Source organism: Oncorhynchus nerka, linkage group LG17, assembly GCF_034236695.1.
Source record: "Oncorhynchus nerka isolate Pitt River linkage group LG17, Oner_Uvic_2.0, whole genome shotgun sequence".
Lineage (NCBI taxonomy): Eukaryota > Metazoa > Chordata > Actinopteri > Salmoniformes > Salmonidae > Oncorhynchus > Oncorhynchus nerka.
In genome coordinates, this window is record NC_088412.1 from 33,313,426 (window position 1) to 33,336,295 (window position 22,870).

A 22,870-nucleotide genomic window follows, 5' to 3' on the forward strand; every position below is an offset into this window, starting at 1 on the left:
ACTAAATCCCCACGGGTAAGTGTTATTAATCCGACTTTCGGGAACGCTGGTCTGTATATGGATCTAGCGGTTTGTATTTTCAATCTTCTGACGCACTCGACATAAACACTTGCACAAAATGTAGACAATAGGCGAGTGTATATACCGACCGGCGCTCTGAAAAGTCAGATACATAATCATTTCCTGTGGATATTTGTTTTCAAATTTCGACCCGAAAGAGGACCAACCTCACAGAAAAAGATTGTTCAAATGAAATTGTATTCAATATTCTGTCTTGCCTAATACATCAGACTGTGATATTAGCTTTCTCTTAGTGTAAAACGTTTCCACGTTTTTTCAGTGCTTTATGTCAGACTGTACCACCAAAAAGCTGGTATCATAGTATGATTTAGGCAAGACCATGTCTAACTAAATTGGGGCTAGGTGAAACAAACAAGTACATTCTAGGTCCGTGACAAGTAACATATGAGCAACAGTTAGCTCGTGTGATTGTTTTTATTGACAAACCACCATACTTTTCATTGTACTGTATATGAGCTCACATGATAATATTCTATGCATTGCAGACAGTAAGTACTGTGGGGTATAATCGATACTGTAAACGCGCGCTTGGTTACGTGCTCGTTACCTATGTTTCACGTGGTGACGTTCCTAGCCTTGCCTGTATGTCTTTCACAGTTGGCGACAGTGATAGTGGAAATGTTTTCGACCCTACCCGTGTGTACGAATATTTGGAGAAGATGACGATAAGCCCAATAACTTATTTGAACACCAAAGTCTCTTCAGTATAAACGTGATATTGCTTAGAGTGACTCACATATCTTGACCTCCAGCTGAGAAAGGATAAACGAAAAACCACACTGATACAGCCGCGGATTTTTGTGTGGTTGGTAGCGCTAACGTTAGCTAGCTAACGTTAGCTAGCTATGGAGGATATTAACTCAAACATCAACGCGGACTTGGAGGTGCGCAAGCTGCAGGACTTGGTAAAGAAACTCGAACAGCAAAACGAGCAGCTCCGTAGTCGGTCTACTCTATTGTCTTCGTCTGGAGCAGTGTCAGGAAACCATAGACCCCTTAGTGCTGGATATGACTCACCCCTGTCAGCCGCCTCGGCGGCGGGGCTGGTCGGCTTCCCTGGGGTGGGGTTCGGCGGAACGGGTGCCTATGGAGGGCTTTTGGAAAACTCCCGTTGTTTGAGCCCCAGACTGTCATATGATGGCATCAGTTTCAGGAGAGCATATGAGGGCGAGGGCGCATCGGCTGCCACCTCTTTCACTGGCATCAATTCGTACTTTACTGACGCAGGGGAAACACTGGGTTTTATGGATGAAGGGGAAACTTCAATCTTGGATGAAGTAGACATCCTCGATCTTGAAGACATGGATTGTCTGAACGAAGATGAAGACAGCTGGTGAGTGATACACCATCTGTAATTCAAGTAGCCTGAGGGTTTTTCGAACAACGAGAACACAACAGTACGCCCTAATGCATTTAGCGAGTCAACCAGTGTTTATCATGCGCCCATATGTGACAGCTCCACAGCCGAGCGCAGCTGTTCCAGACATTATCTACGATGACAAACCCTTGGGGGGAGGGAAATAATCCTCGATGAAATTGCGCTATAGGAATGCACAGCACGGCCATGTTCTCAATACAATAGCTTGCCACAGACAGAGGTCATCACACACCGCAGACCGATTGTCTGCCGTTCATTCTTGATTACTGAGTGGGTGAGGGGTGGTGGATGGAATTAAATCCGAATGGAAATTGGATCACGTGTGGGGACTGTCAAACCACCTGCACTTGTCACATTACATCCTGATCAATATTGTATCAGTAGAACTTGGCATTCATTGTTCTGTGGTTGCTGCTGTGCTTGGACTAATCATACCCCTTTACTATTAGGCCTTAGTCATAATGTTTGCATTTTTGTGGTCTTGTTTACTCTGTCAAATGGTGTACCATAAAAGCTAGTTGTTAGTTAATTAACAGTAGGTCTACAGTATTGTGCTTTCAGGATAAGGGAAGCACTGTTCGTATGGTGGCCATTTGCACTATTTTGGTGACAGCAGAAGGCCTGTCAGGTGGGAAGGGAGAAGTGTGCACAGTGAAATTTAAAGTTGTTTACCAAACCAAAGGTTATGGGGAAACAGCCACAACCATGGTTACCTTCTTTGTTAGGAGGACTATCAATACTAATACACACCATGCACTAGTCTAGTATATGAAACGAGGTTGAGGGGAAATCATTGCCTACTAGGCCTATATGATTATGACAATGTTATAGTACTTGAATTGTTGTAATAGCCAGGCCCAGCCACAGTTTTTAGCCACGCCACACTGAATCTCAGGATCATGTATTGTTTGCTGTGCGCTGACTGAGCATTTGTGGTTTATAGGGTTAGGTCGCTTACACAGATGAACTTTTAGAAGTATAGCCTAATCCTTGAAACTGGAGTTGTTTAATTGGATTTGTGAGGCAGAACAAATCTCACTGCTGATCCCAACCTGAGGAAATCCCTGAAACAGTTGTAGAGAGTGACGAGACCTCACTGTCGAGCTGATGTGAAATAAGCCCTGTTTATAAATGAGATGTTGTAGTTTTGTTTAGTAGAGCAGTAGGAATCATTAGCCTATAATGAGGAAGCTGGGTGAGTGGTCATTTCTCTCCCCCTCTCATTCTCTGAAAGATAGGCCCTTGTCTGCCATGGTGCGGTTAGTAGGATAGGGTTTTTATTGGAATATTATAGGCCTCTTGAGGGTAATTTAATGTTAATGGCTTGTGCTTTAGGTCAAGGCCCAGGTTGGAGGCGACCAGCTATAGAAAGGAGGTACAGTAACTAATTATGGCCAGACTGTCAGGTTAGTAATACTGCATGGGCTTTGGCAGCCCCTGGTCATTTAATCAGATGAAATGATCCTTTCCCTAGCCTGACTCAGGGCAGGCAAACTCACACACTATGTGAATGTATTAGATACAGAAACATCTTCGACTACTCTTCAATATTTGAAAGAGAGGATAGAGGAAGCATGACTGGGAAGTTTACTGTGGCCTATTAGTACCAGTTCCTTGTTGCCCCTCTAACCCAATCCCCACACACTCCACTGGTGGTCTCTCTGCCCTCTGGCTGGTGATACACACAGGATTACCCATAGTACTACTGATTGATGGCTTGCCAGTCCTGGTCATAGATTCCCATAATCCCTGAATTAGCATCAGACTGAATTTGCAGGGCCGTCTGGTCCTGCAGCTATTTGACGACAGCACAGCACCATCCTGCTGTTAAGCTTTTCATTCTAAAATACAGTTAGGAGGATCCAGCCAGACACATGTTTACAGGATAATTAGGCTAAGCTATATGTAAAACCATAGAAATATATCTAATGCTAGAGTGATAGGTCTACAAGTGCTGGTTGAATTTGATTCTTTAAATGTTATGGATTACAGTCAGATTCTCCATGTGGCATACTTTTAGAATGCCCATAATGTGTTGAATCTAGGCCTACATGTTTCTGTTTTACTAGTAGGCCTTAGTGTTATTGTTGTTTAGTTGAGGACTCTCATGTGGGAGATTTTCTCTGTCGCTGAGACAAAGCTGACTCAGATTCCTCTTCCTGGTACTTTCTCTCTTTCTCTCTCTCAGTATAAAGTAGGCTTAAGTATCAGCCTTAGCAGCTGTGACAGGTTATAACACTCACCAAACCTACATCACCCCTCATTACATCTATTTCCACTGATTATCATCAGGTCTCTTACCTTATTGATTGTTGTCATCATCATTATCACCCAGCTAACTAGCTAGCCATTTCACATTGGTTACACCGGCCATTAGGCTGATAGGCTTGAAGTCATAAACAGCGCTGTGCTTGCGAAGAGCTGCTGGCAAAACGCACGAAAGTGCTGTTTGAATGAATGATTACGGGCCTGTTGCTGCTCATTCAGACTGCTCTATCAAATCAGACTTAATTATAACATAATAACACACAGAAATACGAGCCTTTGGTCATTTATATGATCGAATCCGGAAACTATCATTTCGAAAACAAAACGTTTATTATTTCAGTGAAATACGGAACCGTTCGGTATTTTATCTAACGGGTGGCATCCCTAAGTCTAAATATTCTTGCTACATTGCACAACCTTCAATGTTATATCATAATTACGTAAAATTCTGGCAAATTAGTTCGCAATGAGCCAGGCAGCCCAAACTGTTGCATATACCTTGACTCTGCGTGCAATGAACGCAAGAGAAATGACACAATTTCACCGGGTTAATATTGCCTGCTAAACTGGATTAGTAGTTATAACTAGTGATTATGATTGATTGTTTTTTATAAGATAAGTTTAATGCTAGCTAGCAATGTACCTTGGCTTCTACTGCATTCGCGTAACAGGCAGGCTACTCGTGGAGTGCAATGGTTTGAGCATTGGACTAGTTAACTGTGCGGTTGCAAGATTGGAACCCCTGAGCTAACAAGATGAAAATCTGTCGTTCTGCCCCTGAACAAGGCAATTAACCCACAGTTCATAGGACGTAATTGAAAATAAGAATGTGTTCTTAACTGACTTGTCTAGTTAAATAAAAGGTATAAAAATAAAAATAAATCCAATGGCTACCCAGACTATTTGCATTGGCCCACACGCCTTTTTTTTACACTCCTGCTGCTCTCTGTTTATTATCTATGCATAGTCACTTTACCCCTACCTACATGTACATATTACCTCGACAAACCTGTACCCCTACACCACACACATTTTTACTTTAGTTTATTTCGTAAATGTTTTTTCTTAAATCAAATTTTTCTTAACTGCATTGTTGGTTAAGGGCTTGTAAGTAAGCATTTCACTGTAAGGTAGCGACCTTCAACCTCCTGTTGTATTCGGTGAACGTGACAAATAAAATGTGATTTTACATGATTTGTTCACCTTGCAAAGGGGCCATGAATGAGCAAATGTTAGCTAATGCATTTCCAGCTGCAGCGAAGACCAACGGCAAGCAAACTTTTTTCCTCAATAAACAAAACACAGGAACAAAGTTTCAAGCACTACTTTTAAACATGTGTATTTTTGTGTGCCATGTCCATTGATGTGTGTGTGTGTGTTAATGTGTGTTGTGTTCGTCCAGGCTGTATGAGGCGAAGCTGAACAGCCCTTGGCAGAAAGCCTTGAGTCCCATCGTGTGGTGTCGCCAGGCTCTGGACAACCCCAGTCCTGACATGGAGTCAGCCAAGCGCTCCCTCATCCACAGACTGGACCTCACCATGTCAGGTACTGTCACCTCGCTCCTCTCCATTCTCCTCCTCTCCTGTTTCTTGTCTTCTCTCGCTTCTCCCCTCGCTTCTCCCAGCTTTGCTCCAAACAAGCGTGCACACATCTAGGACAAATATGCTTTTGTTTTGTAGTAGGAACTATGCTGTATGAGTGTATGTATTACATTATCATGGCAAGTGTGCCTGTGGATTCTATCTATATCCCTCTGCGTATTATGACAGCTAAATATAGACAATCAGGACAGCAAGGCTAAAGTGAGACCAGTTCCATTTTTACAGAGGTATGCTCATGTGACGCTCATATCGTATCCAGCAACAGTTTGTTGAAGGTCGCTATCCCTAAACCGGCGGGTGCTCCGTAACGGTGAATGATCACGTGGCACTGGGGGTGTTACGCAACACCCAGTCAAAGACCTCCTGGGCAGACAGACAGCACCCGCAGGACCATGGGGTTCCTGTCCTGACATGGAGTCAACAGCTGACCTGTTCCCCTCACATCCCCTTCCTGCGAGTGCCCTTTGGAGTTATGTATCACACTGAAGTTCAACTCCGACTGTTCATAGACCACAACAGGCTCTGAGGCTCCGGTGGGTGTTACTTGGATGATGGGTGTTACTTGGATGATGGGTGTTACTTGGGTGATGGGTGGTGTTGATATCCTCGTAAGGAGAGGATAATGTTATCCATTCATTTGGACATCTAATGCTTCAAATCACTGCCCCCCCCCCTCCAGTCCACCTCACTCCAAGGGCAAAGGGAGGTTCTAGAGATCAATCAGCTGGTTGCTTTTTGCACTGCTTATTATCAGCAACAGGTCAATAAATTATTTAGGTATGTGTAAACAAGCAGAAAACAGCAATGCAGGCTATAAAGCTCTTGTACAATATGCAGGTAACAAAAGGTTAAAGGGACCCACCTGCTGACTGGCTTCTAACTGCCTATACCTGAGGGGAGGAGAGGTAGGCAGTTGTCAGACAGCTTCAAACAGGCCTAAATGATTGCTTTTTGACCGCAGGACGAGCAGAGCGGGCCTAGGCGTGTCCTATGCATCTACTAAGAGTCTTGTGTGGCTGTACTGTATGTGGGCTCCTCAGTGACACACCCTCTCGGGAGTGTGAAAATCTGTTGCCATGGCGTTGTGTGAGGACTGTTTCCACGGGTGAAGGAATTTCACAAAGCAGGGCGTCGCGTCTGGCTCATGACTAACGTAATACACAGCTTGACAGTACATTTGTACCACATCATAGGATTATGTTCAATGCTTATGGAAGACCCTTTCAGAGGGCTTAGCCTTCAATGTCCATGAGAAACTCCCAAAATGTTGGAAGGAAGGCCCAGGGCGATTGCTTGCATACTGAAATGTGTGTGTGTGTACTTTTGTTTTAGCTTGTCCATGGTAACCAAGCTTGTGTCTTTAAGACTCCCTGCGAAATGTAAGCAATGAGATCCCTTGGATGCCATGCCCCAGTTACATAACAAACTGGAAGCAGGGACAAATAGTTTTTTTTATTTTTCAGCATAGTCGAGTTAAATAAATGTATTAGACACTATCTAGTTTCATTAGTGATGTGTTATCAAACGTTTAGAAATTCAGAAATGTATTATGGGCATTGTCATGACTTTATAACCCTGAAAGCGTAGCAGGAAGTAAAGAATGGCCCGGGCCGGGTACTCTCCTGACAGTACCAGTCCTGTAATGCTGGGCTAGATTCAGAATGGAGCCTTCTGAACAGTGCTTGGACAAACGTCCACAGATTCCACCCACACAGTTCTTCTCTACAGCAGAAAGTACCTATTCCCAAGCTGATAGGCCAGCTATCTAGCCATGCTCACCCTAACATGTAGCTACTGTTTCCATACTTAAGATATAATGGACTGGATATTTCCGTCTTCTCTAAGTCATGCTCTTTCACTTGTTCATCTCTCCCCTCATTTTCTTTCGCTCCCTGAGCCACACAATAAAGGCTTCTGTTGCCCTCTCCTCATGTGAAATGCTCCTAGCTAGCTGGCCCAGTCCATCTCAAGAACCCTTTTTCACTTTAAGGAGCGTTCAATGACGGGTATTGTTTGACTTTTCTCTGTCCATCTGAGCTGTTTAATCGGACCTGGCAATCTCTGGGTTTGCTTGTCCTGTCTGTCACTGACGCCATGCTGTCTAGGCTAATTCCAGGGGAAACTGAAGGTCCTGCAGCCAAACCATCAGCTGGGAAATAGATTTTATTACAGCTAGTATCTTGGCTACAAATGAATGGAAATAGTGGTTTTGCTCCTGATTATCTTATCTGGTCCCTGGATGGGAGACCAGATGCTACTGGAAGTGGTGTTGGAGAGCCAGTTGGAGGCACTCCTTCTGAACCCCAAGAAATATCCCAATACCCCAGGGCAGTGATTGGGGACATTGCCCTATGTAGGGTCCCGTCTATCGGATCGGGCTTTAAACAGGTGACCTGACTCTGTGGTCACTAAAGATCCCATGGCGCTTATCGTAAGAGTAGGCGTGTCCTAGGTTGTCCACCTAATCATCCCCAGCTTCCAATTGGCTCATTCATCCCCTTTCCTCTCCCCTGTAACTATTCCCTAGGTCATTGCTGTAAATGAGAATGTGTTCTCAGTCAACTTACCTGGTAAAATAAGGGTTAAATAAACTTCATAGTGTTAGAATGGTTTTAGCATGATGGGAGAAAGTGTTAAATGTTGAGTAAGTATGATCATTTATATTGCATGTATTTACCTATCTATTTTTTAGATTTCTAGGTGTTTTAAAAATATTTTTAGCATGGTTTGTTTTAGGACACAGTATTTTAGGACGACGCTATTTTAGTTGGTCCCTGTGCTGCAAATCCCTGCTGAGACCCAGCCAGCAACACACTGACTATAGGCTGTCTCCAATCTCCTCCTCCTGATTTACTGTAGAGCTAAGCTGCTCCATCTGACCACCTCCTAGCCCTTAAATCATTCACCCCTAGCCTGGCACCAAAGGATACATGGGGGAACAGCACTGAATGCACCCTCTGAAACGCTGTCCTTTCCTTGTGGGTTGTAAGTCCACAACTGCAGTAATCTCCCTATTGGGAGCACCTGATAGATGTCCACTTTAGGGGTCACACACTCCTCTATGTCAGTCTCCAGAGGTCAGAGGTTGACCCCCACGATGTGTTGCGAGGGCTTGTGTTCGGCGTCACGGCGGACACATGGAGGTGCCACTCCGAGGCAGGTAACCTCCCTCCTTTAACTCACTGTGTTTGATCCCTCTCAGCTGTCTCTGTGTGCGAGAACCTATATCCTGTATGTGTCCATCATACCACAACACAACTGTTGTACATATCTGACCTATAAAGAGCGCTCTCTCAGCACTGGGAGTATGGACAGAATCTGTCCTACAGACGCCTCTGTCTCTGGTGAGGTCCTGGTTTTTAGATAAGCCCGTGCTAATCTCAGTGTCTGACCTATCTGGGAATCCACAGAGGACAAAGTGATCGAGAGGTGTGTACGTCTGTGGTCGAGTGCTTGTGTCCCTGGTTAAGACTTAAGCATGCAGATGGTACTGTGGTAGTGTCATGTTGTTGTGATCCTAGTATTCCTCAATGGCTGATCTCTGAAGGAAGTGAGTGAGTTGAGTGGACATGTTATTTCCTAAATAATGCGGTAGGGCCGAGTGCAGAGCATCAGAAGATGAGGAAAGGAGGGAAGAAAGGAGAGTGAGTTGATAATAAAAGGCTTCTTTCCAGTCATCATCCAGCTGTGTAAACACATGGAGGGAGGGAGGGAGGGAGGGGTGATGAGCAAACAAGTGGCCCTGGAGATTGGAGTGTATGCAGCACTGCAGGCAGAGCTGTCCCTTGTGGGACTGCAGTATAGCAGTCAACACTGATGGCCATTGGCCAGTGAGTCGTATCCCTGTCAGAGCAGCCAGGTCTGGTCTAATGGCTGAGCTGAGGCAGGCTCCATGGTTAGTCTGCCTACCTGGGACTAACTGACTGACTGGCAAGGCTGTATGGAGTCTCTGTGGATAGCTGGGTATCACAGTGCTGCATTGTGCCGCTCTGACTGTACTACTGAGTGAATGGTCCGTATTGTTAACTCTTTCTTCAGTCCATGATAAAGACGCCTACGACTGCCATACCATTTAAGTGAGTGTGCACCAGCTCCAACACACTAGAGAGGAGACTCCGAGAGACTGTGTGTGACTGTGTGCACATTAGTGTTTGTGTCAGTGGTTGGTATAATGCAGCATGTGTATGTCAGCTGGCTCACATTGAGTACGCTTGCATTCCCAATAACAATTCGATATTCATCTGATTATGTCAGTAAGCAGATTATGCAATAGTCACGTAAACACCATACTTATCTTAATCGGCGTACGGTCAAAATTCAAGTAAGCATACGGCGATTAAAAGGCCTGGTTTTCTGAGCAATCTTTTGAATTTATAGGACATTAACACCTTAAATGGCTGTTCCAGCAGTGTATTTGATCTGCCCATCTGATAGCATCAGTCGCGCGAGCCTCCCTCTTTAGGGCGAGTGGAGTGAGTTCGGTTCAACTGAATATATATATATATACGTTTTAGAAGAAGTTTTCACATACAAAACTGTACATGTCTGAACTCCGAATCAAATCTAAGATGTTCACTGTGATAGAACGTTTATTTTGAGTGGCGATTTTCTGCATTGTTATCAGAGTGCCGTCAGGTAGCCTGATTTCAGATGTGTCCACGTAAACAGGATTATTAGGGAAATCGTTATTTTGGCAAAGTATGTAAATGTTTTAATCAAACTATTATATTAATCTGACTATTCACACTAATCGCATTGTGTGCATGTAACCGCACTCACTGTGATTAAACTACTCCCTCGAAGGGGGCAACCTGTAATGCCTGCAATGATTTCCCATGTAAGATATTATCTCAGTGATTCATTGGTCATTACGATTTAGATTGCTGGCTGTACAACAGTCCTTTATGTGATGTAGTTATAGGCTATCAAATCACAGTTTTTTGGGAAGCGTACACAGATTTGAAGATGTTATCGCAGGTGCAGCGAAATGCTCATGTTTCTAGCTCCAACAGTGCAGTAATACCTAGCAATACAAAACAATACACACATAATCCAAAAAGTTAAAAGAAATTAAGAAATATCAGAACTATGTCAGAGTCCAAGAAAAGGTGTGTACAGTAGTAGTTAAATAGGATGAGCCATGACTAGAATACAGTATAGACATATAAAGTGGGTAAAACAGTATGTCATTTTTTTTAAAGTGACCAGTGTTCAATGACCATGTACATAAGGAAGCAGTTTCTAAGGTTCAGGGCAGGGTACTGGACTGACAAACAGCTTCTTTCGGTCCAAGCTTTGATGCACCTGTACTGTCTCCTCCTTCCATATGGTAGCAGGGTGAACAGGGCGTTGCTCGGTTGGCTGAGGTCCTTGATGATCTTCTTGGCCTTCTTGTGACACCGGGTGCTGTAAATGTCCTAGAGGGCAGGCAGCGTTCGGCTGACCGCACCACCCTCTGGAGAGCCCTCAATGGTGCATCTGTAGAAGTTTGTGAGGGTCTTAGGGGCCAAGCTGAATTTCTTCACCCACTGTCTGGGTAAAGGGACCATATCAGCACAGCATGTTCATAGCAATTCTCTTCATTCTCCACAGCAAACAAGCGGAGGAGCATGTATGGAAGTCCCTATAGTCCCCAGGTGAACTACGGAAGCCCATACAGCACAAACACAGTGAACAGCCCCTACAGCAGCGGCTTCAACTCCCCTTCCTCCACCCCCAGCAGGGTGCCCATCGTCAGACAGCAGCTGATGCCCCCTCTCCACCAGGGTACTGTACACAGGCTTTATATGCCGGTCTTTAACTCTCTCCTCTATCCCTTTATGTTCATTAAGTATGAATAATATAAATGTGTGTGTGTGTGTGTGTGTGTGTGTGTGTGTGTGTGTGTGTGTGTGTGTCCCAGCAGCTCAGCAGCAGCGTGGTGGGTCAGTAGAGAGAGAGAGGAACGCCCCACCGGTCAGCCCTCAGTCTTCAATAGACAGTGAGCTGAGCACCTCGGAGATGGACGAGGATTCTGTGGGATCCTCCACCACGTACAAACTCAACGACGTCACTGATGTACAGATCCTGGCTCGCATGCAGGAGGAGAGTACGTACCATCTTCTCTCAATCAACTCTCTGTCCGTTTGTCCACTATTACCAGTTCAATTAGGAGAAACGACAGGGATTATTTTAACGACCAAAAACACGATAGTTCTACCATTTTTAGATTTTGTGGCATAGAGAAAGCTATAAACATTACTCTGAGTAAAAGAGAATGTTTTAGGATTTTTACCCTCCAGATAGTAATCCCAAAAGGTCTTAATGATGAAATGCCCATGCATGTTATGTTGTAAATGTGAACCTGAACTAATGCCTTGTCATTAATCGCTTCAGCCTACCTGCACTGTACCCAATGATTTATGAAAACCTACTTGATAGGTCGATGTCCTCCTTGTGGGTTTTCAGAAGTGTTTAATAAAGTTTTATGTACACACATTGTTCTATTTGGTAACACGTGTTTATTTGTCCTTGACTCCAACCCCATTCGATGCACGGAATGGATGGGGGTGGAGCAATGTCTACATAATTGTGCAAAATTAAAGACCGCTCACAAAAGCTCTGACGGAAGGCCTGGCGGCCAATGAGTGAAGCTTAATAAAGAACAGTGATAGCAAGAGCAGCGTGCGGTTTTCTCTCGTCTCTCATATTCCACAATATTACTACAAACCCTTTACTCACCTGTCAGATGCTGAGTGTTTCTACTGACTTTCTTTGTACAGGCTGTACTAGCGCTATATGTTCTGTTTGTGTGTTTCCAGGTCTTCGGCAGGACTATGCTGCCACAGCTTCCAGGCGTAGCTCTGGTTCGTCCTGCCACTCTCTGAGACGCAGCACCTTCAGTGACCAGGAGCTGGACGCCCAGAGTCTAGAGGACGATGAGGAGGCTGTACACCCCGCCTTCCACCTCCCCTCGAACCGCTTCTCCCACTCCCCCAGACACTCCCCCCGTGCCTCCCCCAGGAACTCCCCCCGCTCCCGCTCCCCAGCACGCTCCCTGGAGTACAACCACAGCCGAGGCTCCCCGCAGCCAATCATCAGCCGGCTGCAGGCGCCACGTCACTCCCTGCAGGGCCATGCCCCCCAAGACCTGCAGACCAACGTGGTGAAGAACGAAGGTAAGGGGGATTGAGTGACTAGACTAGAGAGGGGAAATGGTTTTGTGTTGGGGCTAGTTCATTGTTATGTGAAAGACAAACTATATGGATTCATATGGTCTATCCTTTCTGATTCAAATGAGGACCGCTGTGTACGGTATCTGTTCAGTCCTGTTTTAGGTTGTTTTCCTCTGCTGTGGTGTTTGTAGAGAAGCTGGGGCGTAGTCTTCCTAACCTGACCCGCTCCAACGTGGCCCAGCAGGGCCCAGAGCCCGTCACGAACAGCAGGAGCTGTGAGTCCAACCTGCAAGTGCCAAACGGAAGCTCACCGAGACACCAGGCAGTCATTCAGTCTGCCAGTGAGTACTATGCACACACACACACACACACACACACACACACAATATCCCTATCGCATGTTCACTCGGTAATCGCAGTCCGAGAAATGCTTTCATTTTCATATTCGGTCTTGTATACTGATAATTGTTTCTGAAGCATATTCAACAGCAGCAGTGTAATGACAGGAGTAGTGTTTCGTGCTCCGCCTTATTAAACCTCTTGCTTTTTAGTGTCTTGGCTTTGATGGTCTTTGGGGATCTCTCTGTTTGATCGTTTTAATCATTTCTCCTTCCGTGCACTCTTTTACTTAAATCAATTAGAATCGAGAGATAAAAAAATAAATAAAAAAGTAGGTTATTGTGAGGATTTAACACTGAATGCTCTTTAGAAATATGCACCAACTGAATTGGAACTGGAGTGGCCATTTACTATAATCCTAGAATGAGACAACAAAAAAACACAGTGAATCAGTGATGGTAGTGTTGTATTTTAATCCATATAACTAATCCCCACTCAGACACCTGAAGGAGAAACGGCTGCTGGACAAATGACATGTGTAATCTGTATCAGTTCATCTGTTCAACAGTTTTTTATATACACTGATAATGAACTATGTGTAAGTGAAGCGGGCATGCCTGAGCTTGAATAGGACCACTTTGTGAATGTCCGTAATGTTCTGTACTATCCTGTACTGTGTCACTGTTGTATGGTTTTGCTCTTGACACTGAGTCGTCTCCTGTACTTCGCTGGGCTTTTTCTGTCTGGTGGGCAGTATGACACCACTATCCCTGCCTCTCTATCTGACAGTAGAGCATGCGCTGCCTTTCACCCACCCCTCTCTTTCTACTGAGTCACTGGTAGTGGTTTGGCCTAGTGTTGGCCCAGCTCAGCTCTGGAAGTACTTTACCCCTGGCAGTCTCTCTCTCTCTCTCTTTCTGTCTCTGTGGACTGTGAATATCTGGCTGCACTGCAGCACACCATAGCATTTCAGGCTGCTCTTTTACCTTTGGCTGGGAACGACTATAAGCCCGGCTTGGCTGACTCACAGTGGCCCCACCGGCTACCACAACTCCTCCTGGCTGCCTGGTTCAACCCTATCTCATGTCCTCTTCTCCCTGGTCCACTAACAGTAACAAAACAGAAAGGATTGACTCTGTTTCTCCCCAACTGTCATCTCCATTTTTCCCCAGTAGCCCAGCACTCCTCCACTCCACTCCACTCCCGGTACTCTACCCCCCCTCGCTCCTTCCAAACAGGAACTCCCTCTCGATCCTTGCTGTCCCCGAAACCCAAACAGCACCTCCAAAGTCCTTCTTCCCTCCGAGGTAACAGCCTGCCAGTGCCTGGGATCATCTTCGTGATGAGTAAAGAGTCCCCTTTATACACACACATCCTGAGTAATACACACATGACCACGTTCTTTACCAAAAGCAAAGCTATTTACCGTGGCTGGTTGGCTGTGTGACGTTCCTGCATGCACTCGACCCAATACAAAGTGCCAGGAAATTTGGTACAGTTGTCTCCAGATTTGCAAGGCAAGTAATTGTTTTGTGGGATGGTCACTTCGTCAGGTCCTGAACGTTTTTTTGAGTGTCTCCATGGTGTTCTTGTAGGATGGGCCTGTTGGGTCTGGTCTGAGCAGAACAGACAACTCATGTCTCCCCCTAGTGGTGATGGTGCGAACCTGCTGAGAAACCCTGTGGCTCTGGAATGCCTTGGGGCTCTCAAACTTCGAGGCTGTTTCAGATTATGTTTAAAATAATCTCAGTTTCTGGTGGCACAGCTGATGTGGTTAGCCACATCGCAGTCATTCCTCTTTTTGGCGATGGTTGCTGATTGGTTGGATGACTAGATCAAGCGTAAGCTTCACATTTACACTGAACAAAAATATAAACACACCATGTAAAGTGTTGGTCCCATGTTTCATGAGCTGATATAAAAGATCCCAGAAATGTTCCATTTCGCACAAAAAGCTTATTTCTCTCCAATTTTGGTCACATATTTGTTTACATCCCTGTTAGTGAGCATTTCACCTTTGCCAAGATAATCAATCCCCCTGACAGGTCTGGCATATCAAGAAGCTGATTAAACAGCATGACAATTACACAGGTGCACCTTGTGCTGGGGACAATAAAAGGCCACTCTAAAATGTGCAGTTTTGTCACACAACACAATGCCACAGATGTCTCAAGTTTTGAGGGAGCGTACAATTGTCATTCTGACTGCAGGAATATCCACCAAAGCTGTTGCCATATAATTTAATATCCATAAGCTGCATCTAACGTCGTTTTAGAGAATTTTGTAGTCTGTCCAACTGGCCTCACAACCACAGACCACATGTAACCACGCCAGCCCTGGACCTCCACATCCAGCTTCTTCACCTGCGGGATCGTCTGAGACCAGCCACCCAAACAGCTGATGAAACTGGGTTTGCACAACCAAATAATTTCTGCGCAAACTATCAGAAACTCTCTCAGGGAAGCTCATCTGTGTGCTCGTCGTCCTCAACAGGGTCTTGACCTGACTATAGTTTGGCGTCGTAACCAACTTCAGTGGGCAAATGCTCACCTTCAATGCCCACTGGCACGCTGGAGAAGTGTGCTCTTCACGAATGAATCCTGGTTTCAAATGTACCGGGCAGATGGCAGACAGCATGTATGGCATCGTGGGGGCGAGCGGTTTGCTGATGTCAACGTTGTGAACAGAGTGCCCCATGGTGGCGGTGGGGTTATAGTATGGGCAGGCATAAGCTACGGACAACGAACACAATTGCATTTTATCGATGGAAATTTGAATGCACAGAGATACCGTGACGAGATCCTGAGGCCCATTGTCGTGCCATTCTTCCGCCGCCATCACCTCATGTTTAAGCATGATAATGCACACCATTATCATGGATCTGTACATAATTCCTGGAAACTGAAAATGTCCCAGTTCTTCCATGGCCTGCATACTCACCAGACATCTCACCCTTTGAGCATGTTTGGGATGCTCTGGATTGGCGTGTACAACAGCATGTTCCAGTTCCCACCGATATCCAGCGACTTCGCGCAGCCATTCAAGAGGCGTGGGACAACATTCCACAGGCCACAATCAACTCTATACCAAGGAGATGTGACGCGCTGCATGAGGCAAATGGTCACACTAGATACTGACTGGTTTTCTGATCCACGCCCCTACATTTTTTTAAGGTATCTGTGACCAACATATGCATATCTGTTTTCCCAGTCATGTGAAATCCATAGATTAGGGCCTAATTCATTTATTTAAATTGACTGATTTCCTTATAAGAACTGTAAAATCTTTGAAATCGTTGCATGTTGCGTTTTATATTTTGTCCAGTGTACTTGAAGTTGTCCATGGATTAGTTTACGTATAGACCTGTATTGGTAACTAGGTGGTCTGCTTTTTAGTCTAGGGCTCGAAGAGACTTTTTAGTCCTAAGGTTCTTTTTCCATCCACAATCCTAAACTTTTTTCTGCTGTCCTGAATGAAGTCCACTCTCTCCTGTCTTCATCTTTTAGTCCATCTTTCCTGTTGCTTTGGAGAAGAAGGGGATTTCAGTGAGTATTCACTGATCATGCTCCCTACTTTTTAAATATTGTGATTTTGCTCTCATGATGTGATGTGTTAATGTTGTGGTATTATCTGTGCCCTTCCTGTCACTAGAGGGCATGTGTGCCTCATCCTACACATGAACAAGCATCGTGGGAGTTTGTACAGTTTGTATAGACTTTATACAAGGCCTCGTTTTCATTCGTCGTTTTATTTTTCTTGATTTTTATATGGTTATTGTGATTTTAATGCAAAATTCCATCACATTAGATAATTCGAAGATTGATTCTGAATGCATATTAGGGGATCTCCATTTTCCTCATACACATTGTATTTGTATCATATGTGCCTCAGATCATTGCGGTGTTCATTGCCTGGAAGGCCACTGAGACCACAGACCTCTGTTGTGGGAATAATACTGTGTCATCTATAAGCCATCTCTTCATACTACAGTGTACTTTACTGTACTGACCTGTCTCCTCTTCTTTCTCCTGCCCCTCCAGTCCCTTCTCCCAGTAAGCTGCGAACCCCAGCCACCCCGTCTCCCCTGGCCCTGAGGCAGCCTGTAAAGGCCACGTCTACCCCTGGCTCTGGAGCCTCCACCCCCACACGCTCCCTGGGCCCAGCACGCAGCGGCCTGCCCCGGCCCAGTGCAGGAGGAGGAGGAGGTGGCATCCCTGTGCCTCGCAGCAAACTGGCCCAGCCAGTACGCAGGTAGTAACACACATTACACAGAACTTCAAAGCAAGTTTAGTTGGTTACAGGTGTATCAGACTTTCTTTTACTCTTGCGTACTGGCAGAACTAATCTGTTTCTCTGGCTCTTCTCTTGCCCAGGTCTTTACCTGCCCCACGGACCTACAGTGGCGGAGAGAACTGGAGAGAGGGCTGCTACTGAGGCTGGCATGGCCAGCAGGTGGCACTGTTGCTCTCTCATCAGCACAAAGAGGCATACAAACATTACAATGCGGCACTTTATCAACCAAGATTACTTTTACCATGAATCAAGAAACTATATCAAAGACACAAGTCACATTCTTCATACTATCATGAGCAACATGATCTGAACAGCTGAAGCAACATGGTGTGTTTATCTGTGTGGAGAGGTTCTGAAGGGGCCAGGGGCCGTGCTATTCCGGTTCCTTAGGACATTCCTACTAGTGGCCCGCAACTGCTAATAACCCATCCGGAACCGCCCGACAATGTGAAAATCTGAGGTCCACACCCGACCCTTACCCGCTAATATAGAAAATGCGCTGTATACCATATTCGAAACCAGCTAAACTATTTTTTGACAGGGGGTGCAGGATTTTCTTTGTGCCAAATTTAGATATGTTACTGCATATAATTTCTAACATTTTAGTAGGTTATTTGTTATTTAACTTGTCTATAATTAGATACATGCAGCTTCCCTTCTTTCATGATATGTAGCCCTAGAAGACCAAGTAAATCCATTAATCAGTAGAATGAACGCTTCAATCTAGTTGACATCGGTAGTTTTCTGTCATCTGTTTATTTTGCGGATGTAAGACTTTTAGGGACCAGGGAGAAAATGCAATAACAAAAAATATAAACAGGAACGATTTTCTGTGCAACATTTTCTAAGGAAATGTGTAAGGAAATCGAACGCTGTGAAAAAGAGCTGTGAAAAAGAACAAAATGATTTCTCCACTCCTGTTCCTGAGTCAAAATGTTGCCTACATTTGGTGTATAATTTTACTTCAGGAAATGCTTAATTCTGCAGGAGTTAATATTAAGGCTATGTGGGAGGTTGTGATTGTCAAATTTGTGTATCGCCTCAATCATGCATAACATAAACATAGGTTTAGGGTAGGGATGTCCCAAGGGTCCTGTATAGCACTAACCAAGGGGCCAGGCAGGGCTGGCGTGCGGAAGGGGCCAGGCAGGGCTTGCATGCGGAAGCCCAGAGATGCCAAAGAAACCAGCCGAGCTCCAGCATCACGGCGCCTCCAGAGGGCACTGTCACATGCCTCGGGGTGTCTGTTCAGCCATCAGTCAATCACACAATGCTTTTCTCCATCTCCCTTACTCCTTCCCTCGTCTCTTTTATCTTTTCACCTCGCTCAGGTTGAAATGTTTCTACACATTTCTGTTTTTGCAGTCTGTTCTTAACAGATGCCTTGGTTAGAGATCTCTATGATGATGCTGTGCAGGTGAAGAGTTCCCTTAATGTTAAAGAAATGTTGTGAATGTTTTACGAAGTGAACTCACCTCTGTATGGTTGTGTTGTCAAATCATAGTTTTTGTCCACTTGTGAAACAACTAGAATGTATTAATGTTTGTTTGGGACATTATTTATTCAAATAATTATTTAAAGAGTTCCTTTTCCAAATATACATTTTCAGCATTCGTTTTCTATTGATTTGAATAATTTGTAAAAAAAATGAACATTTTGAACCTCAACTGCAAAGCTTTATTCTCCAAAGTATTTTTAGATGGTTTAATAACAGGACATTTGTGTTTTTATGTTGAACACACAGGTGACTGGTAGAAACAGGCCAAAGCCCCATCTCTGATCTTAACCATAACTATCGCTTAACCTGGACTGACTATCACATATTTTCCAGAGCTGGGTAGACAGTAGTCATGTCAAACTGGGCCAATCACTGGTAGCCATCACAGTCTCACTCCAAATCTACTTCTGGATTGGTTGGTTAGCTCCATCTGCTCTCCCACATTGGTTTAATGTGCAGTTACAATATCTACTGTATAGTCAGACATGCTCCCACTAAAACATATAGAATTCCGCACTTGTAACCCTGAGATCTGAGCATGCAGAAAAGGCTTGATGTAGTTCATTTAAAACCTGCAACAATATTGTGTCAGTGTATGTTATGTCAAGATGGAGAGAATACATTATCATGACATCTTAAGTAAGATAATAATGGAAGTTGTATAAGTTAGTGGCCATTTGCCTCTTGTGCTTTAAAATGAATCAAAGAGAAGTGCCGAGATTCATAGGGATGGTATTGGTGTGCCAGAAATTATCAAACTAGTGCCTATTCATTTAAAGTTTCACTTTATTTTGAATGTGCTTTTATTTGTTCATTTATCATTATGTGCCAATAATGTCTTGGTTTGCCAATATAATTTGTGTCTTTGCATTTCTGCTTGATTTAGTTTGGGCTAATTTTGTTATTTTAATTGTATCATCAATGCATTTATAATTGCTTGTGTATAATATGCGCCTTGATATTTATAACAAATGACTCTCATTCTGTAAATGAAACTATTTAAGAGAGGTGCCTCTGTATGTCAAGGTTTGGATATAGTGGAAAACTTGGCTAGTGTTGCAAAAAATACATGCCACACCATTTTGGGATAGTTTTTGTTAATTCACCTTTTTATATTCACCAACATGACATTCGGGGTTGGATTCAATTCGTATTGCATAAGTAAGATCCATGTTGAAATTTAAAGGAAATGTTTCCGCGTCCACAGAGACTACATTCACGCTGCCTATGTCGGATGTTCTGCGATACGGATTGAATCCAGACCTCAGATTCCCTGTATAAACTCACATTTCAATTTGAAAAAGTTGAGAAACTGTTGTCTACTGTGTCATGAATGGGTCAATTTCATTCAAACACTTGTCATTTCAGTCAGGGCCGGTGCCAGAAGGAATCAGTTGATGGGCACATTTTTTTCCACTGTACCTCCCATGTGTGCACGCACTTGTGCAATCAATTTTATTTTTTAAATGGGTGTTATAGTGAACAGGCAGCTCATGAGTTTCACATTTGGGGAAGCTTACAATTTATCCTACAAATTCTACTGATCTGCGTGCCAGGTATTATTTTATATGTGCATTATTGTGGAACACTTTTTAATTTCAATAACATTTCGTTGCTCAATAATTGTCATGTGGTTGATCATCAATCTGAAGTAAAATGATCATCTAAACATTAAAATTCAAATAAAGGAGAGCACCAGCCTCTGCTATATGGACACATTGATCATGTAAACTGTGATCCATTGGTGGCTAAAGAAATAAGCGCAACTCCGAGATAGCCTATAGGCCAATGGGCAGCACGCCGTATCATCATCAATTAAGTAAAATATATAGGCCTAAAGCCGACATTAAAACAGTAGAAAACATTTCACAATCTCTCTACTCTGCCTGTCTGCCTCCCTTTCTATCTGTCTTGACTTGAGCTATTGCTAGGTGCAACATTGTATCAACTAGCCTATTCGGGACAGATGGCTGTTTTTTTCCTATGACATTTCCCCTGGAAATATGGAGTAATCAGATCATGATACACTACAGTATACAATACCAGTCAAACTCAGTCAAGGGATTTTTTATGAAAGAACACACATGGAATCATGTAGTAACCAAAAAAGTGTTAAATAGTTGCCACCCTTTGCCTTGATGACAGCTTTGCAAACTCTTGGCATTCTCTCAACCAGCTTCACCTGGAATGCTTTTCCAACAGCCAACATATGCTGAGCACTTGTTGGCTGCTTTTCCTTCACTCCGCGGTCCAACTCATCCCAAACCATTTCAATTGGGTTGAGGTCGGGTGATTTGTGGAGGCCAGGTCATCTGATACAGCACTCTCACTCTCCTCAAATAGCCTTTACACAGCCTGGAGGTGTGTTGGGTCATTGTCCTGTTGAAAACAAATTATATTCCCACTAAGCGCAAACCAGATGGATGGCGTATCGCTGCAGAATACTGTGATAGCCATGCTGGTTAAGTGTGCCTTGAATTCCAAATGAATCACTGACAGTGTCACCAGCAAAGCACCCCGACACCATCACAATACCTCCATGCTTCACAGTGGGAACCACACATGCAGAGATCATCCGTTCACCTACTCTGCGTCTCACAAAGACACGGTGGTTGGAACCAAAAATCTCACATTTGGACTCGTCAGACCAAAGGACAGATTTCCAACTGTCTAATGTCCATTGCTCATGTTTCTTGGCCCAAGCCAGTCTCTTCTACTTATTGGTGTCCTTTAGTAGTGGTTTCTTTGCAGCAATTTGACCATGAAGGCCTGATTCACCCTGTCTCCTCTGAACAGTTGATGTTGAGATGTGTCTGTTACTTGAACGCTGAAGCATTTATTCGGGCTGCAATTTCTGAGGCTGGAAACTCTAATGAACTTATCCTCTGCAGCAGAGGTAACTCTGGGTCTTCCTTTCCTGTGGTGGTCCTCATGAGAGCCAGTTTCATCATAGCTCTTGTTGGTTTTTGCGACTGCACTTGAAGAAACTTTCAAAGTTCTTGAAATTTTCCAGATTGACTGACCAACGATGGACTGTCGTTTCTTTGCTTATTTGGGCTGTTCTTGCCATAATATGGACTTGGTCTTTTACCAAATAAGGCTATCTTCTGTACACCACCCCTACCTTGTCACAACACAACGGATAGCCTCAAACGCATTAAGAAGGAAAGAAATTCCACAAATGTACTTTTAACAAGGCACACCTGTTAATTGAAATGCATTCCAGGTGACAACCCCATGAAGCTGGTTGAGAGAATGCCAAAAGTGTGCAAAGCTGTTATAAAGGCAAAGGGTGGGTACTTTGAAGAATCTCAAATATTTTTATTGGTTTACTACATGATTCCATGTGTTCTTTCATAGTTTGATGTCTTCACCATTATTCTACAATGTAAAAATAAAGACAAACCCTTGAATGAATAGGTGTCCAAACTTTTGACTGGTACTGTATATGGTCAACTGCAAGTGCTGTTAGTGTGAAGTGGAAACATCTAGGAGCAACAACAGCTCAGCCGCGAAGTGGTAGGCCACACAAGCTCACAGATGCCCCAATGCATCGAACCAACTGTAAAGTTTGGTGGAGGATAAATAATGGTCTGGGGCTTTTTTTCATGGTTCGGGTCAGGCCCCTTAGTTCTAATGAAGGAAAATCTTAATGTTACAGTATATAATGACATTCTAGACAATTCTGTGCTTCCAACTGTGTGGCAACAGTTTGGGGAAGGACCTCTCCGGTTTCAGCATGACAATGCCCCTGTGCACAAAGCGAGATCCGTACAGAAATGGTTCTTCGAGATCGGTGTGGAAGAACTTGTCTGGCCTGCACAGAGCCCTGACCAACTCCATCGAACACTTTTGGAATGAACTGGAACGCTGACTGCGAGCCAGGCCTCATCGCCCAACATGAGTGCCCCGTCCTCACTAAGGCTCTTGTGGCTGAATGGAAGCAAGTCCCCACAGCAATGTTCCAACATCTAGTGTAAAGCCTTCCCGGAAGAGTGGACGCTAAAAGAAAAGTGGGGGAGAAATCCAGATTAATGCCCATAATTCTGGAATGACATTTGACATACTTTAGGTCATATTATGTATTTTGCTCTTTCACACCGAGGCTTGGTGATTATCGAGGCTGGGAGTGTTGGAAAGATTTTTCAAATACTGAGGAACTAATCATTTGCTGCAGTTGATGAATAGAAAAACAGGCTTTGTTGATTTACTGTGTGAGGTGAAGAAAACATTTCTGAGAAACTCAGTTTATTAGCGG

The 22,870-nt window shown here is 44.1% G+C and overlaps 1 protein-coding gene across 4 annotated transcripts; it reads left to right on the forward strand.

The window, feature by feature from the left end:
- Nucleotides 1-648: 648 nt before the first annotated feature.
- On the forward strand, nucleotides 649-20,492 carry LOC115145107 (SLAIN motif-containing protein 2-like). Of its 4 annotated transcripts, none has more exons than XM_029686373.2 (9): nucleotides 649-1,414; nucleotides 5,130-5,272; nucleotides 10,921-11,094; nucleotides 11,231-11,416; nucleotides 12,129-12,485; nucleotides 12,674-12,823; nucleotides 13,994-14,128; nucleotides 16,862-17,072; nucleotides 17,195-20,492. In XM_029686373.2, the coding sequence occupies exons 1-9, from the start codon at nucleotides 927-929 to the stop codon at nucleotides 17,253-17,255; spliced, it is 1,905 nt and encodes a 634-aa protein (XP_029542233.2). In that variant the 5' UTR covers nucleotides 649-926; the 3' UTR covers nucleotides 17,256-20,492. The 4 variants fall into 4 exon arrangements, with proteins under 4 accessions (XP_029542233.2, XP_064859200.1, XP_029542234.2 ...); XM_065003128.1 differs by having other exon boundaries at nucleotides 13,997-14,128; XM_029686374.2 differs by having other exon boundaries at nucleotides 650-1,414; nucleotides 11,234-11,416.
- Nucleotides 20,493-22,870: the final 2,378 nt, after the last annotated feature.

Excerpts from the sequence above, each read along its gene's own strand:
- LOC115145107 (XM_029686373.2), top strand. The coding sequence starts at position 927 with ATGGAGGATATTAACTCAAACATCAACGCGGACTTGGAGGTGCGCAAG. Across the intron at positions 12,824-13,993 it reads GGCAGTCATTCAGTCTGCCA|TAGCCCAGCACTCCTCCACT; the intron begins GTGAGTACTATG and ends ATTTTTCCCCAG. Across the intron at positions 17,073-17,194 it reads CTGGCCCAGCCAGTACGCAG|GTCTTTACCTGCCCCACGGA; the intron begins GTAGTAACACAC and ends TCTCTTGCCCAG.